Source organism: Marmota marmota, unplaced genomic scaffold, assembly GCF_001458135.2.
Source record: "Marmota marmota marmota unplaced genomic scaffold, marMar, whole genome shotgun sequence".
Taxonomy (NCBI): Eukaryota; Metazoa; Chordata; class Mammalia; order Rodentia; family Sciuridae; genus Marmota; species Marmota marmota.
The window spans coordinates 5,520,114-5,535,827 of NW_026000020.1; the positions used below are offsets into that span (position 1 = coordinate 5,520,114).

At 46.3% G+C, this 15,714-nt stretch overlaps 1 protein-coding gene across 19 annotated transcripts in view; it reads right to left on the reverse strand.

Annotated features, from left to right (window-relative positions):
- Nucleotides 1-304: 304 nt before the first annotated feature.
- Nucleotides 305-15,714, reverse strand: part of Inpp4a (inositol polyphosphate-4-phosphatase type I A) — a 135,347-nt gene continuing 119,937 nt past the window's right edge. For 10 of the 19 annotated variants that reach the window (XM_048810302.1, XM_048810296.1, XM_048810305.1 and 7 more), the window contains 3 exons: nucleotides 15,319-15,431; nucleotides 12,501-12,655; nucleotides 6,159-7,739 (listed from right to left, as the gene is read on the reverse strand). In XM_048810302.1, the coding sequence (XP_048666259.1) occupies nucleotides 7,559-7,739; nucleotides 12,501-12,655; nucleotides 15,319-15,431 (449 nt within the window). In that variant the 3' untranslated portion in view covers nucleotides 6,159-7,558. Of the gene's footprint in view, nucleotides 2,854-5,832; nucleotides 6,069-6,158; nucleotides 7,740-12,500; nucleotides 12,656-12,741; nucleotides 13,400-15,318; nucleotides 15,432-15,714 lie in introns of those variants that run through there. The other 9 variants (XM_048810306.1, XM_048810298.1, XM_048810307.1 and 6 more) reach the window with 3 other exon arrangements.

Consider the following 15,714-nt stretch of genomic DNA (forward strand, 5'->3'; position numbering starts at 1 on the left):
AGCCACCTGCATTCCAGCAAGTCACACGGCAATGAGCCATGTCTGCCAGCGGGAGGGTGACCGTAACACACACGAGATGTCAAGAAACCTGCTCCAAGTCACCAGTGAGGAGCAGAACCTCGGGCTGTCTGCTGCTGACTTCCAGGCTCTTAACCCCACACCCTGCTGCCTCTCTGCTTCAAATTAAGTGAAAATGAGACTAAAGAATGAGTCTTGTGTGGTACTCAATGCAGTGGCCGGCAACAAGGGTCCTGTACAACGAGTCTTTTCAACACAGGAGAATGAGTCAGGCAAGACCAAGTTCTGTGTTCTTGTCAGTGATTTATTGTCATTCTAAGGACTAGCACATTTACAGCATACATGGCTTCGAATGAGCTAAGAATATATAAAACAGTAACTGTATGTTTATATATTAATACTGCCCAAAACAAATAAATAAAAGTATTTTAATGCACTAAGCTTGGCAAATACAACTGTGTGGGGACAAAACTGTATTATACAATGTTTTTACATCTTCAAAGGAAACTAAAGGCAACTGTGCTGCAGGAGCTCTAACAGAAACCCTGTGACATTTCCAACTGTCCCACATCTGGACATTTCTCTTTCAAGTGGCTCGGGGAGGTGCAGTGGGTGGAATGCTGCTGCGTGGTGACCTGTAATGGCGCCTGCCCCACACAGCAACACTGGGCTCCTCCTCCTCCAGCTGCTGGCACCCTGGCTGTGCAGCGATGCCCCTGGGAGCCGGGCACAGTGCCTCCAGAGAGGATCCTGATGCCTGAATCTCCTGAAGAGTTATGACGACCCATAACATAAAGCAGAACTTGGGAAGAAAATTCACATAAAGGTGCCACATGCAAAACTGCTGACAGATGAGTCAACATTTGCCATAGTCCCTTTATAAATGCAGATAGTTAATGCTCTTTGGACAAAAAGAAGGGCAGAAAACAATATGGGTAACATTTAATTAAAAGAAAAACAAAGTTTTTCAAAAGGTTGAAATGAGAAAGAATGGAACTAAAAACTTACAAATTAAATGAAATGGTGGAGAGGGTGCCTTTGAATAGGGAGTGACACTTAAAGAGGAGAATCTGATGCTAGCTGAGTAGCCACCTGTGTGTGGGGGGGTTGGTGGACAAGAGTTTCTCTGCCACTCTCCCTCCACCATGAACTAGCATCGAGGGAGGGGCAGTCAGCCACAAGCACCCCTCATTAGTGTCCTCCACACACCAGCTCACTTCTCCCTCCCCGCTGGCACCAGGAGACAGTGAGCTCTGTTAGCACCTGACTTCTGAGTAGGAAAGGCCCAGAGGGTCACCCAGTTCCACCCTAACTTATGCCCACTCCTCTGTGTCCCTGCCAAGGACTGGTCCTGCCTGTGCCTCAATGCCCCAGGCCCAGTGACTCTACTGGACATTTCTCAAGGAGACAAGAATATATCTAGACTTCTAGACTTAAGATATTTCCAAGGTGTTTACAAATCATTAGAATCAGAATCATTAATATGTGCCATATATATTTCTTTTACAGCCTCTTAAATAACATGTAAACATAATCGTAAGAAACAACAGAATCGATAAAACACATAAACTCCTAAAGAAAAACAACTCTGCTAAGTGCAGAAAGACTCATCGTCACCTTTTATAAGATGACAAGACATAATTTCTATGAAATTCCTAAGTTTCCTGGCCCATAAATCCCTTTCAAAATCTCATTTGAGGAGATACTTTCAACTGTTTCTCAATAGTCATCTTACATAACAGAATGAGAAGAGGAAAGTAACAATTATTGCAAACCTAAAAGTAAGACACTTTGTCAGATATTCAGACATGATTGTATTGTCTCGCAGAAGACCTACAGGATATCCCGCAAAATCTGAGAATATTCAGGTATCCACTACTCTACAGTCCCCAATTCCCCACTGGAGTGTTGTTCCTCAGACATCAGACACACCACGTTTAAGGTCCTCAGTTGGGTAATAAAGGGAGATGTGTGCTGTGGGCCCTAGGAGCAGAGACTACAACAGGGACAGTGACAGGGACCTCACTGCTAGCTTCATGTCTCAAGCGACACTTGTTCTGGAGCTTGTGTGGGATGGAGAGAAGAGTGGCCCGAGGTGTGGGCTCCCTGGCAGGGGTGCCCTCATGGAGTTTCACCTCAGGTGGGCTGACTGGTCTTTCGCCTCTGGGTTTTCCAGGTGGTGGTGGCACAGGTGACTCACTGGAGCCGCCGTCCTCACTGCATGAGAACAACTAGCGTCTTTTCCCGAAAATATGAGTTAACATTTATTTTTCTGCCTGGGGTCTGATTGTTTTACTGTTTTACATTCAGATTTTTTTAAAAGTAGACTATAATTCAGTGCTCACTTCTAAGTTACTCAGTAGAAAAATAAGTTAGGTGAGCAGTGCCTACATGGGCATCTGAAAAAGTCTTCTGGCATTCCAGACAAACCTAGCTGGAGGCTTACAGGTAGCTGTGGACGCCTGCCAGGTGGTGACAGCTGGAGGCTAATTAACTGGGTGCTGGTCACTATCCCCACTACTGAGCCACACATTACCTCCTATGGACTCCAACGGAAAAAACATGCTCCGTAGACTCTTTAGTGAAATATTTTAAAAACACAAAAATGAAAACCAATCCTTCAGGTCTTCTTGAAGAATTCGTGTGTAACACTAGAGGGTACCCACATTTATCCTGTAACAGCTATTGAGAGGACACCGTGCTCACGTCTCAACTTTGCCGTAAGTCCCTTCGGGAGGCCTGTAATGCCTGGGGAAAGCCTTCAGCTGCAGGGAATTAAATGCATATTTGCGACTTCCAACATTCTTCATTGTATTTTCTCTCCGACAACCCTCACTGAGGAAAAAAACAAGCACAAGAAATGACAGCAGTAAAAAAGGAAAAAAGAAAAGACTTAAACTAAGATGAAATGAATCATTTTCATAGCATTAAAAAAAAGTTAATTTAAATGGGTGCCGGACTCGTCTACGACAAATACACACAGAAGATGGCGGGTTTCTGAACGAGGCAACTAAGAAGCACAGAGATGGATACATGCTGAAAGGGGCTGGGAGTTTTGCATTTCTAATGCAGTGCTGTACCCAAATGGAAGCAATTATTTTTAAGTTAATATCTCATCCTGTATCTCAAGCCTAGTTATCTGGTTCAAAGGCTGTATCACATAGCAAATTAAATGGGACAAGAACTCCTCCTCCTCTTACCAAAGTCTTTAACGAGCTACACTTCTGCATGTTAACAACAGTCGTAATCATATCAAATGCAACATGCTGATTTTCCCTGCAGAATCAATCCAGTATGTAGCAAAGCCATCTGGCTAAGAAGGCTGTCCTGACACCCACCTCCACCTAGGGGCCAGCTGTTCTAGGGTAAAGGGACCCCACGGGCCATGCACTGCCCGGCTATTGGGGCTGGGGCTGTGGCGGAGTGACCCCACTGAGGTCACCTGGTAATACCAGCCGCCTTCTCTGGGTAGACTGCCCTCACTGTGGGCACCTCAGGTGCCAGGGGGAGCCACAGTGCTCTTCCCTAGAGAACTCAGTACCAGAATCATCTTCAGGCTGCTCTTGATGGCAGGTTGTCATGGCAACCCGCTGGCAAAACAGATGGTGCTGGGAGGATGCATGGGCAAGGCAGACTCACATTCTCAGTGGGAGAACTCAGGGGAATTCTCTGGGAAAGGTCCTGGTGCAGACATAAAATTAATAGGCAGAAGCAATTCTGAATGTAAACGGCTTCCCACAGCACAGTGTGACTTGGTACTGTTACCTTGTTCTAACATTGGCAATGAAATCAACTAGTTATCAAGTTTAGTATAAAATCCCCCTTATGAGATGTAAAATTTGCAGTTACAAAGAAACAGTGATTTAAAAAAAATACTTCAAATTGTATGAAGACCATTATGTCATGCATTTAAAAAAATATCAGTGGCAATTGCTCAAGCCTTGTAAGTGAAAAGGACAGTCTCATTATCAAGAACATGTAAAAGAGTTTTTGGTAAGACAGTAATTTTTATTCAAAAGATAAGCTTGAGTATTTTTTTAAAAAGTATCCACCTGATTCTTTTAACTAACATAGTGACTCAGGTGTGCTTCCTTGTCCCAAAGCCTCAAGCCCTCAGCTGGATGTGTGTCATCTAAGCTGAACACTTGGGCCACATGAGCAGGGTCCCCAGAGTAAATAATGATCATGTTTGTATAATATTCAGAAATCACAGAAAAATATAATTCTATTTAAAGCAGAAGCTGTAGGCTCCTACACAGTTAATATCCGTTAACCTTTGGAAGCTCTTACATTAATGGACTATTTCAGATATGGCTTCTCCATTTACATAGAAACATACAAACATCTCAAAAACTGCCTGTCACTAGTAAATGCCAAACTCCCTTGAGGAGCAGGAAGAATAATTTGGGAACTTTTATGTTCTCCTGTATTTACATGTGAAAGGAGCTAACCCCTGGTTTAGCTGGCTGAACAGATTATACATGAAATTATAATCAAGATTATACTGTCATTTCAATTTAGTTATAAATCAAATTTTTTCTCCCAAGTATTTGCATTTATAAAATCTGGCTGCTGTGGCTGATCTGGTTGACAGTAACATACTGTCAATGGTCACCATGTGATCTGCTAGTTCCATGAGCTGGCACTAAAGCTGGGGACTGCATATGCTGAGATGATCTGGGATGGATTTTAACAAGAGATATTAATTATTCTGAAGCTACGTTATTTTTAAAATCCTACCAGCAAGTTATTAATTTTCAAGGATTTGGATGGAAACCCTACATGACAATTAATTTTAAGGGAACCACTGGCCTCCCTTTCCAGTAGGGATCAGTACCTCAGAACTCATCTGGAGACCTCAGAGCCTCAGCGATTCCACATCAGACATGGGGAGTTGCCTTGTGGAAGGACAGTATGCCCATCTTTTAAGATCTTGGCTTGAACGAGCCCCCAGAATAAACAGTGACAGTCACACTAGTTGAAAGAACTGGCACCATCCAGTGGGAACTGCTTCTGAGTGTGGTTCTCTGATTCCAGAGGGATGACTTAATGCCGAGGTCTGGGTGGCTGGCGCCTAGGATGCCTCAATGCCTCGGCACTGGATTGCTTCTGAAGCATCACCCATGGCAGTGCCTCCTCTGTCCTGAACCAAACCCCATCCCTGCTCCATCCGGCCTGATTCTCACTAAAGCAGAGAAGATTTTGAAATGTATTTGGCCTGATTTCATGAGCAAAAAGCCTTAGTGACATTTAAAATTCAGCATAAAAGGAGAGTGTCCCGAAAGAAAACAAGCTAGCTTCCCCTCCTGCCTAGGCTGGTATCATGGTGCTTCCTAGGATCAGTCTTCCACGACTGGAGGCTCCTAGAAGCGACTGGAGGAGACGGAACACCCCATCCTCCCCTCCTTCCATTCTCTCTCTCTCTTAACCCAACAGCCACGCCTGTGCTGGACAGTAAGGTGTTGCTGGCACCATGGCTGGCGAGGATCAGGCCTTGCTGTCCTGGAGGCCCCCTCAGAGGGTTCCTCTGGCCGCCACAGCTCCCCTTTGCTATGAAGTGGGGTTCCGAGAGGAGCCCCTGCAAGGTGCCATAGAGCACCTGGGCTCTGCGGGAGGGAGGGCGCTGTGTGTAGTCAGAGGGCCTCTCTCCTCTCCGCCCGGCCACTAGCTCCACCCTGGAGGTAGGCGTGTGCATGGGCTGCCACCACGGGCATCAGGATGCATCGCCCAGATGGGAACAGGAGGCTGTGGGGGTCCATTTTCTCACTTTCAAATGAAGCAAATAAAATGGCCTTAGAGAGCTGAAGTACATACCTTGAGGCAAAAGAGGGCAAGCATCAAACACCTTCCAGAGAAACACAGACCGGCAGGACACTGCCTAGTGACTAGTGTCAGTGTGCTACAGCACAACACCACCCCTCAGCTGGCAGGCAGTGAACCTTCACTGGAGGATGCAAGGAACCATACTTATTCCAGAGGAGACAAATGAACTCTCCCATGGTGTGACAGAGGTGACACATGTCCTTGGAATCCTGCCAGTGCTGGGGGATCTAGAAAGAAAGGCATCCTTGGGCTGTGGCTGTGATAAAGATGGTCTTACACTATATCAGTTGGATTCTGGCCTTTGTACTACTTCTGTGTTTCCTAGTGTGCAACTCCAGGCTGATGCTAATTCAGAGAAGCCCCAGAGTAATGGCTGGAAGTCTTGGAGAGAGGAGAGAGAGGCCAGCTTCTGTAGTGAACTTTTTTTTTTTTTTTTGTGCACCAAGGCATTAAGGTTCTGGGAAAGCCAGATTCTCTAATTCAACCCAGTTTTTCCAGAGTGGTAAAAAGAAATCCACTCATAAAACACAGCATATGGGGAAGTGACTACCTCCAGTGTTCCAATGCTGGAGGAGCAAAACCAGAAGCACAATATGATATGAACTGAACAAGAGAGAAGCCACTGTTTCTTACACAGGGCGTGTGGAATTTCCCCAGATTTATGTGGTCACCTTTACAAATGTGATGTCAATCTCCTGCCACACGTTGAACATACTGTTTTAGGGACACTGAATGTTAAAATCAACCAGAAACCACAGCGACCTCTCTTCTCAGCTCCATCTGCCACAATTGACCAAAAGTTAGACTTTCATTTTTTGGTAGTTTTCCTTTGATTAGTTTTTGTTCATTATTAACCATATTTGATTAGTAAGAGAGAAAAGCTTTCTGAATTTCAATTTGGAATTAAAGATATCATTTTAAAAATGAAAAATGATATCTCAAGAAAAATAAATGTATATGACTTTAATGGCCTTTTATTATTCTGTGCATGAATTCTTGGAGCCAGTTTTAATGAATTTAAAGAGTCAAGATGAACCTGAGTCTCGTGCCGTACGTAATCTTCATGTGCCTGACTTGGTACAAGGTGTTCTGTGGTCACAGCCTGTTACCCCAATCAAAAATAATAAACACAAGCAAGGAGATGTTAGGATTCTGCAAACTGTTTGCTACTATAATCCAGGGACTACGCTTTGAAATGAAAGCAGAAAGTACATGTCCTATTAAATAGGTTAACTAGATGAGCCAGTTATAAAGCATCTATATATGTCTTTTCATTTTTCTTCAAAAGGAAAGGAAAGTTTTGCAGTACACTTAAAGAATAGTATCAAATATACAAATATTTCCAGACAGAACTCCTTTCTCTTGGAAATAGGGCACATTGAGATGTACAGGTAATAAATAGTTTTACATCAGAGGGTAAGAGATCTGGTACAAGTAATTGCAAACCAGCTAGATTAACGCAGGAACGTTAGGGTACCATTGAGAACATGTTACAAGCACTGAAGACGCTATGTGATTAAATGAACAAGTCCTCTTGATGAAATAATTTGGCAGGTATTTACAGTTGAGAAGACAAAACGTCAAACTGTAAGGCATGAGATATTTCTTGGCAGACCACGCTCTGACACCTTCCTTCTGTCCATTTAGGTACTCGGTGGCTGGACATATTCGGGCACTTTTGTTTTTCTTGTGACTTATTAATTTTTCATAATGATATTCATTTGCAACGCAATTTGGTCACCAGGTATGCTATGCTCAGAAAGAGCCACACAATCAGTAAATTGGGGCTCAGAGCTAATAAAGGAATGGAACAGAGGAGGCTGGGGTCTAGCCTTAAGTCTCGGATGGGCACCAGGCCGCTCAAGTTCTTCTGGGTGACTACCTCCCGTGTTCCAATGCTGTGAAAAGGAAAAAGTTTGGGAGAAAGGAAAAGAAAAAAGGAAAGGACGAAAGAAAAAAGAGACACGTGCGATGGATTTTACCCAAAAGTATGGAAAAAAAGAGGAGAACCAAAATATAAAACAAAAGGAAACAATGGAATGGAGCCACAACAAAAAGAAAAAATGATATCAGAGAGGGGATGAAAGGAGGACCAAACAAAACCAGCACAGTTACGGGAAAAGAAAGGAGAGAAAGAGAAGTGAAAATAAGAAAAAATACTGCAGTTTACTGAAAATAAACACATGTAGGTTGAAACAATGGTTTTCCATGTTCACCCTCTCTCGGTTGGCCAAGCACAGCTCCATGCCGCCCACCATGCCCCACATGCTGCAGACGGGCATTTCTGAGACGCAAGCTGAACATGAAGAACCATGGGGGTTGACCTTCTCACAGATGCCTGAGCATCAGCTGGCACGACACAGCAGGCCAAAGCTGCCTCTTGGTTAACTACACAAACAAAAACCATTTACCCAAGGTTCCAAAGGAGCGTCCTCCCCAGACCCACCCTGTCGCAGGCGAAGCAGTGGCAGAGCCTGAGCGATGGTGCCTCCAGTTTGCACACATCTGTTTTATGTGCTAACTCCTGAGAAGGAAGTCCAATACCACGCTAGAAATTTTATCTTTCCCCCTTTTGTGCTAAAGAAGAAATGTACCGGGGGCTGGAGGTGAAGGAGTAGCTCAGGGGTATAGCACTGGCAAGGTGCTGGTGCTGGGTTCAATCCAAAAACATGAAAAATAAATGCACCGAGATGAGATGGCACCTAGGACACCAGACTCCAGAGCCACAGACACATCCACCAAGTAGCAACAGTACAGAGCCAGAGGCCCCAGGGCAGAGCAGGCAGCCGGGAGCGTCCATCTGGAGATGAGGAGGCCCAGGGCCAGGGCCCCTCCTAAGCTGAGTCCTCTGAGCTTCCCAGGGAGGCCCTGCTGGGATGTGCTGTCCTGGCAGGGAATGCTCTCCCGGCCAGCACTGGCTAGTGGTCTCATTTCCTGCCAGTACAGGCTGCTGGGTCACTGTGGCTGCTCAGGAAGGTCTGCTGTGTAAGGGTTCCAGCCCCAGTGGGCACAGAGCAACACCACTGGTGTGTGCTGTACACTCCCAAGGCTCCAAGAACTGAGTGTGTGTCTCTCCTCCCAGCTCTGTGGTCACAGGTACCACACTCAAGGCTTGAATGGGCCCCGGTAGAGTTATTTATGCCACAAAAAGTGGGAAACACTACAGATCAGGTCTTTTTTGGAGAGAGCTTGTCACTGGACGTTTAAGCACAGTGCTGGCCACCACCCTCAGTCTCCAGGAGTCAGTGGGTGTCAGCTTTGCTCCCCCTGCATCCCACTTTCGCATGCCACACTATTCCATCTAGTAAAATGTGAGGGAGGGAGCAAGAGAACCAAAGAGCTCCCTCTACTTAAGGGCACAGAGGTTGTCACTGCCTTCTCAGGGCTCTCAGGTGACCTGTGGGTACTGGTGATCACAGAGCCAGATGCCAGCTAGCAACGCAGCCACTCAGGCTTGCAGTCAGCTAACAGGTACATGTCTCCTCCACAGTGGACGATCAGCAATCAGAGTCAGGCATGGCAGTGTCACTCAGAACAAATGCCTGGGACACTTGCTGCCTGTGAGAGCCTGAGACACTGCAGGGTCAGCGCTCTGTTTTATTTTTAAGACTTCTTAAATAATTATTAAAGTAAGACATGTTCGCTGTAGAGATTTTAGAAAATTCAGAAAAAAATGAAAATTTAAAAAGACATCTGTCACTGGAAGCAGAGGAAGGTCAAAGGAGTGGCACCCATCCCCTCTGAAGAGGGTCCATCTCTGTTCAGGATCTCAGGTCCCCTCAGGAGTAGAGAGAGGCACCCTGACTACAGTCACTGAAGTGCTGGGAACAAGGGCAGTGATGACAGTTCTCAATGAGGGTGGTGGGTGGGCACCAACCCCGGGCAGAAGTATGACTGGTCTGGGAGCCACTTGCCAACAGGTATCAAAACTACTGAGAATCCTCACAAAGATTTATGCTTTTTAATCTAAAAAATCAATTTGGGGGTTGGGGTTGTGGCTCAGTGGTAGAGCGCTTGTCTGGCATGTGTGAGGCACTGGGTTTGATTCTCAGCACCACATATAAATAAATAAAATAAAGGTCTATCATCAACAATGAAATATTTTTTAAAATCAACTTGGAAAATGCAGGTAGGAAAATATATAAGGACATTCACTGCACTATTGATTTATAATGCTGTCAAATCATAAGCAGCTTAAATAGTCAATAAAAAATTAGATTTATCATGATGTGTCAAAAGGGATAAGATCTATATTTATTAACCTGAAAAGAATGCTCACAATAATTAAATGAAAAAAAGTAGTCTATAGTCAGGGGTGGTGGCCAGGCCTGTAACACCTGACTCATGAGGCTGAAGCAGGGGGATTGCAAAGCTCAAGACCAGCCTCAGCAACTTAGCAAGACCTTATCTTAAAATAAAATATAAAAAAGGGGGTGGGGATGAGGCTTTGTGGTTAAGTTCCCCCAGGTTCAATCCCCAGCCCAAAAAAAAAAAAAAAAAAAAAAAAANAAGGGTTCCAGCCCCAGTGGGCACAGAGCAACACCACTGGTGTGTGCTGTACACTCCCAAGGCTCCAAGAACTGAGTGTGTGTCTCTCCTCCCAGCTCTGTGGTCACAGGTACCACACTCAAGGCTTGAATGGGCCCCGGTAGAGTTATTTATGCCACAAAAAGTGGGGAGACTGTGCATATAACTGCATTTGTTTGTGCATATGAGTGTATTTGGCTTATGTGTTACTCAGGGACTAATTAACCAAGGTATGCATTAACCAGCTCACACCCGCATGTATGTATGTATGTATCCATCCATCCATCCATCCATCCTAAAGAATGTATCTCAGTTGTTAACATGGCTATTGTTTAATAGTAGGTATAGAGGGTTCTGCAGGCTGTGTGTTTGTGTTTTCTAATTTTCCTATTAGGACTATCAATTACTTATGTGATTAAGAGTTATAGAAATTACTTTGTGTGCTGTAATAGTTGTGATAGCTATCCTGGTCTGGGGATGTAGCTCAGTGGTACAGCATATATGCTTATTAGTGTGCTTAAAGTTTGTGATAGCTATCCTGGTCTGGGGATGTAGCTCAGTGGTATAGTGTATGCTTATTAGTGTGCTTGAAGTCCTGGGTTGAATCCCCAGCACAAAAACCAAAAATAAAATAGCTGTCCTGCACGAAAAGCCCCAAGTGGCCTTGGGGTGGGCGGGGTGGCCCTCCCAGGTATAGGGCTTGGCAGGCCCTTAAGTTAAACTGGGTCTCTCTCTGGGGTCACTTTTTCCCTGGTCTCCTGAGACCCTGATGCTCAGATGTAGTCAGAATGGATTGTTGGTTTTGTTGAAATTGTTCACAAGCTCAAAACTGGAGAGCAACAGGCCTAATTTGGGGCTGTAACGACCTACTCAGTAGACCTGACCTGGGCTTGGCCTCCACAGCACAGGGCCCCTGTCTGGCTCTCCCTTGCCTTTCCACTGGCAGAGGACTCCAGCTCCTGTGCCCTCTCCCCGCACCCCACAGCTCCTTGAGTGCGGGATGGCTACCAGGCTGTAGCACCAGGTCGCCTTGGATGGACGTGGAGCCTGAAGGACCCTGAAGCTCCTGAACACATGTCCTTGATCAAAAAAATTTTTTTTTAATTTTTTTTAAAGTGCTCCCAAGCAGGGGTTTTCTGAATCTCCACTGCTTCTCCATTGAGGGGCAAGGGATGGAGAGATGGACTGACCTTAACAGAGGCTTAGATGAACTTAGACAAAATGATGCCATTTTTACAAAATGCTGTCCTCAAGAGGCAAGAGCTCATGCATCACTTTTGTGCATTATTGTGAGAAGGTCAAATGTCAGAAACATACAGAAAGGATAAGAGAATCGAACACTTTAAAGAATTTGGTGAGAGGACAAATGATACAGAACACTCAGTAGAAGTGACCGTTGGAAACGAGACTTTAACAGCATTGGTGACTACATCGAAGGAGACAGGAAAGCCAGGTTTCTTATCCTTTCTTTTGGTATGTGAGGTAGGGCTGCCCAGCAGTGCTTGAAACAAGGCATCGATCAACAGTGGACAGTCTGAGTTCTGGGTTTCATTCTGCAAATACGCCTGCTGCCTCAGAATCAGGACGTCATTAGGGGGACGTGGCCAGGACACACTGACAACTGTCACCATAAAACACTCACTGGACACTTTGCTCATAAAAGCAAACTGTGCCCACTGCTCAAGAGGAAGCAGAGCAAACCAGTGCAACCTGCAGACGTGTCTCTTCACCCAAGTTTGGAAACACATAATGTACATATGGAAGGCACTGAAGATGACCCACTCGGAGGCCAGAGCCACGCACAGGGTCCCCTACAGAAACAGAAGAGGCCTGCAGAGAAAGCACAGGCCCCAAGACCCACCCACAGTCAGGCATGTGGCCTGGGGATGCCACAGGTGTCCCTCCTCCTTAATTGCCCGCCCTTCTGCATTTCAGTGCAGTCCTGCTCAGGAAGACGGCAGCTCCTCCCCATCAACTTATGAGAACAAGAATGCTGCCTGAATTTGACAGGGCCAATGGTTTGACCAATGGTCAAACTCTAGTAGGTGTCCGTGAGTGCGGGCCCGGCCAGGCGCGGCTCATCTGCAGCTTACACGGGGAAGGGCGGGCAAGCAGCCCGCAGCGGCACTCACCTGCGCATGCACTCCAGGGCCTGCGTGAAGACCTGCGGGGCCATGCCGTGCTCGTGCTGCAGGATCAGGCACTGCTCCAGCGTCACTGACATGGCCGTGCGGTCCTTGGCACTCTTGCAGCTGGTGAACCGGACCCCGTTAAGGCGGCGGCAGATCTGCCAACAGGAAGCAGGCTGTGCTGAGGAGGGGACACTGCAAAGGGGAGCATATCTGCTCCCAAGGGGGCTCCCCACAAGCCTGGCAGGGTAGCTCCATGCCCAGTCCCAGCAACAGGAACCAAGTCACCTGCAAACAGGCGCTGCTTGGAGGCCCTGCTGCCCCAAGGCTCTGTCTTCATGGTGTCTTCCTGTTCCTTGAGTGCTTTCTTCCTGTCCTCTCCCATGGGACACGCCTCCCAAGCCCAGCTTTCCTCCCTCTTGCAGTATTACTGCTCTTCTTCGACCCTCCCAGCTGTCCCCTTCCAAGCCATCCTGGGACCTTCCTGGCACGTCTAGCCCTTTACTGCCAGCCCCCAAGCAGAGAAAGCATTGAAGATGACCACACAGGGGAGGCCAGAGCCACTCACAGGGTCTCTTGTTCCTGGCCAGGTCTCCAGGCCTCAGGAAGGCAGGGACAGACCCATTGGTCTCAGCTCTCCTTTACCCACACAGAGGGGAACAGCCCAGAGAAGCCACTTCCAACCACAGGCCCTTCTCCACTCCCACCTCCCTCAGGGTCCTGGGCACAGGGTCAGACACCAACAGATCCCTCCCAGACTGCTCAGTCACGTGGGTGGAGCATGGCAGCCCCAGACTGGGACAGGTCACTCTGCACCTCTTCTCCCAGTGGGAAGAACACTGAGGGCACTTCCTTTGCACCAGTAGATATAGTCCTAAGTTCACATCCCCAAGTCCAGTCAGCTTTAAAAGAGGAAAGAGGCTTTTTTTCTTTCTAAGTTTATGGCAGACTCTCTTAGCAGTACAATCAGACCTGAGCTGATGAGAGTATTTATACTTTTTATATGAATATTCATACTTCTCAATGAGGAAATATAAATGATTCTATGGGGCTGCCCCAGACTCTCCCAAGAACAATAAGGCACAGTGGGCCCTTATATACACGGGTTCTGCATCTGAGGAGTCAATCAACTGCAAATCAAAAATACCAAAAGAAAAACTGCCTCTGTACTGAACATGAAGACTTTTTTCCTGGTCGTGACCATCTGCACAGTGTTCACACTGTACTCAGTGTCATAAGTCACCTAGAGATGATTCAAAGAGCACAGGAGGATGTGTGCAGGTTCTATGCAAATCCTACACCCTTTATATTATATAGAGACTCAGCAGAGCATCCTTGGATTTTGGTATCTGCAAGGGGCCCTAGAACTGATCCCTCACAGTGCCATTGGATGGCTGTATTTATATGCACATATGTATTAGGTATATTATACATGTGTATACAACTTTGCACCGTATTACTGCCCTAAAATCTGAAAAATCTGTGCATTTCAAAATATCTGGTCACAAGAAGTTTAGATAAGGGCCTGTGACCCTGTACCAGATACCGTACTGTGAGAGCAGGTCTGGCATTTAGTGAAAGATCACCTAAGCTATACAATGGTGGGCTCTCAGTTACCTGTTGAAATCCAGAAAAATATTAGAATTATCATTGACTGTCCTGAAAACAGTGCTGCCCCTGCCTCTCAAGCCCGCAAAACCACTTGACATAAAAACAGTGAAGCCTTAAGAAACATGTTCAGAGAAAGGCAAATAGTCAAGGTCCTGGTTCAGATGAGACAATCAGGAAAAAAGGCTTCTTTTAAGATTAAAAAAAAAAAAAAAAAGACCAAAGTGACCCAAAACTAGCAAGGGTAAAACACAAATTTTGAAGTCATAATTGATGAAGTAAGGATGAACTTGAACTTGGTGAGCTCACTACATCCTATAGATTGTTGACTTCATGACTCAAATATGAGGCATAAGCTGGAACTCTAAATAGACTCCAAAACCATTTAAATGGCACTTGGAGAGGCGGTGCATCCAGAGCTGGTGTGCGTGCCCACAATGCACCTGCAGTGCCAGGCTGCTAGCCCAGAGGGCCATCAGCCAGCCCTTGAGCTCTGGCCAAGTCTCCCTTCTATGAACTGAAGGGTCACACCTGACTCAAGGTATTCCAGCTCTTTAGCCAGAGACTCTGCTCATATACAGAAATGAAAAGAAATACGATCCAGAGAAGAGAAGCTCTGGGAAACTTGGTACCTCCCGCTGAGCTCCAGGGCTGGGCGGGTTATGCTGCCACAACCTGAATTAAACTCACAACCTCATCAGAAGTGAATTGAGTGACTAAGTAGGAAACTGCTCTGAGACCTAGACCCAAAGCAGTGACTTGGAACTCCACAAGTAAAGTTATGAAAACATATTTGCAGTGTAAGTACTTGGAGAATTGCGATCAGAATGGCAATACAGGCAAGGACTGTTTAAAGAGAGCTGAGAGTCCATCACAGTCTCTCTTCAAACCCATCACAAGCCAAAGGAGGCGGTGAGGTTGAGCTGGTATGCACTGTGTAGGCTTCTGAAGGTGCTGCCTGCCACTAGCCTGGCTCCATGCCCCCAGGACAGACTGGCTCAAGCTTATCAGTGTCCTGGCAGCCCTAATGCAACCAACTCAAAGGCAACGTTCAGCATTTCCCAGAGTCTCAGAGCACGTTCAGTTACTTTCTTTGTATCCTTAGGGAGGAATCTGCTCTCTCCACCCTGGTTCAGATTCCCACTGTCATTATTTTTGCTATGACGCTTGGTAGCAGGCGTGGCTATAACCGCTTCCCTATCACAGCAAGTACCTCGGCAGCTTGCCAGAGGATGTCCACGTTCTTATTCTTCCGGGCATGGACGTTCTGACCCAGAAACCGCAGCAGTTCTGGCAGACAGGTCTGACTTCGGGATCGAGGTAGACCTGGAAAGTAAGAGGAGTCTGTGGGAGCCATACCAAGGGTGCTGCTGCCAAGGACGTGGGAAAATGACCAATTCAGAGCCAAAGAAGAAGGGAGGGAGGTGCCGAGCAACTGGACATGGCAAGCCCTTGATTTCTTTCCCTGTGACATTAGTGTCACCTTCAAAAGTGTCTTCATTAGTGTCTCCTCTGAGCTCTCCCAAGGGGCTAGGGAGCAGAAGCTAAGGAACTATGGGGTACTATGGCCCTGGTACCTCTTCCAAGGGAGGTGGTTAGGAAGGAGTGA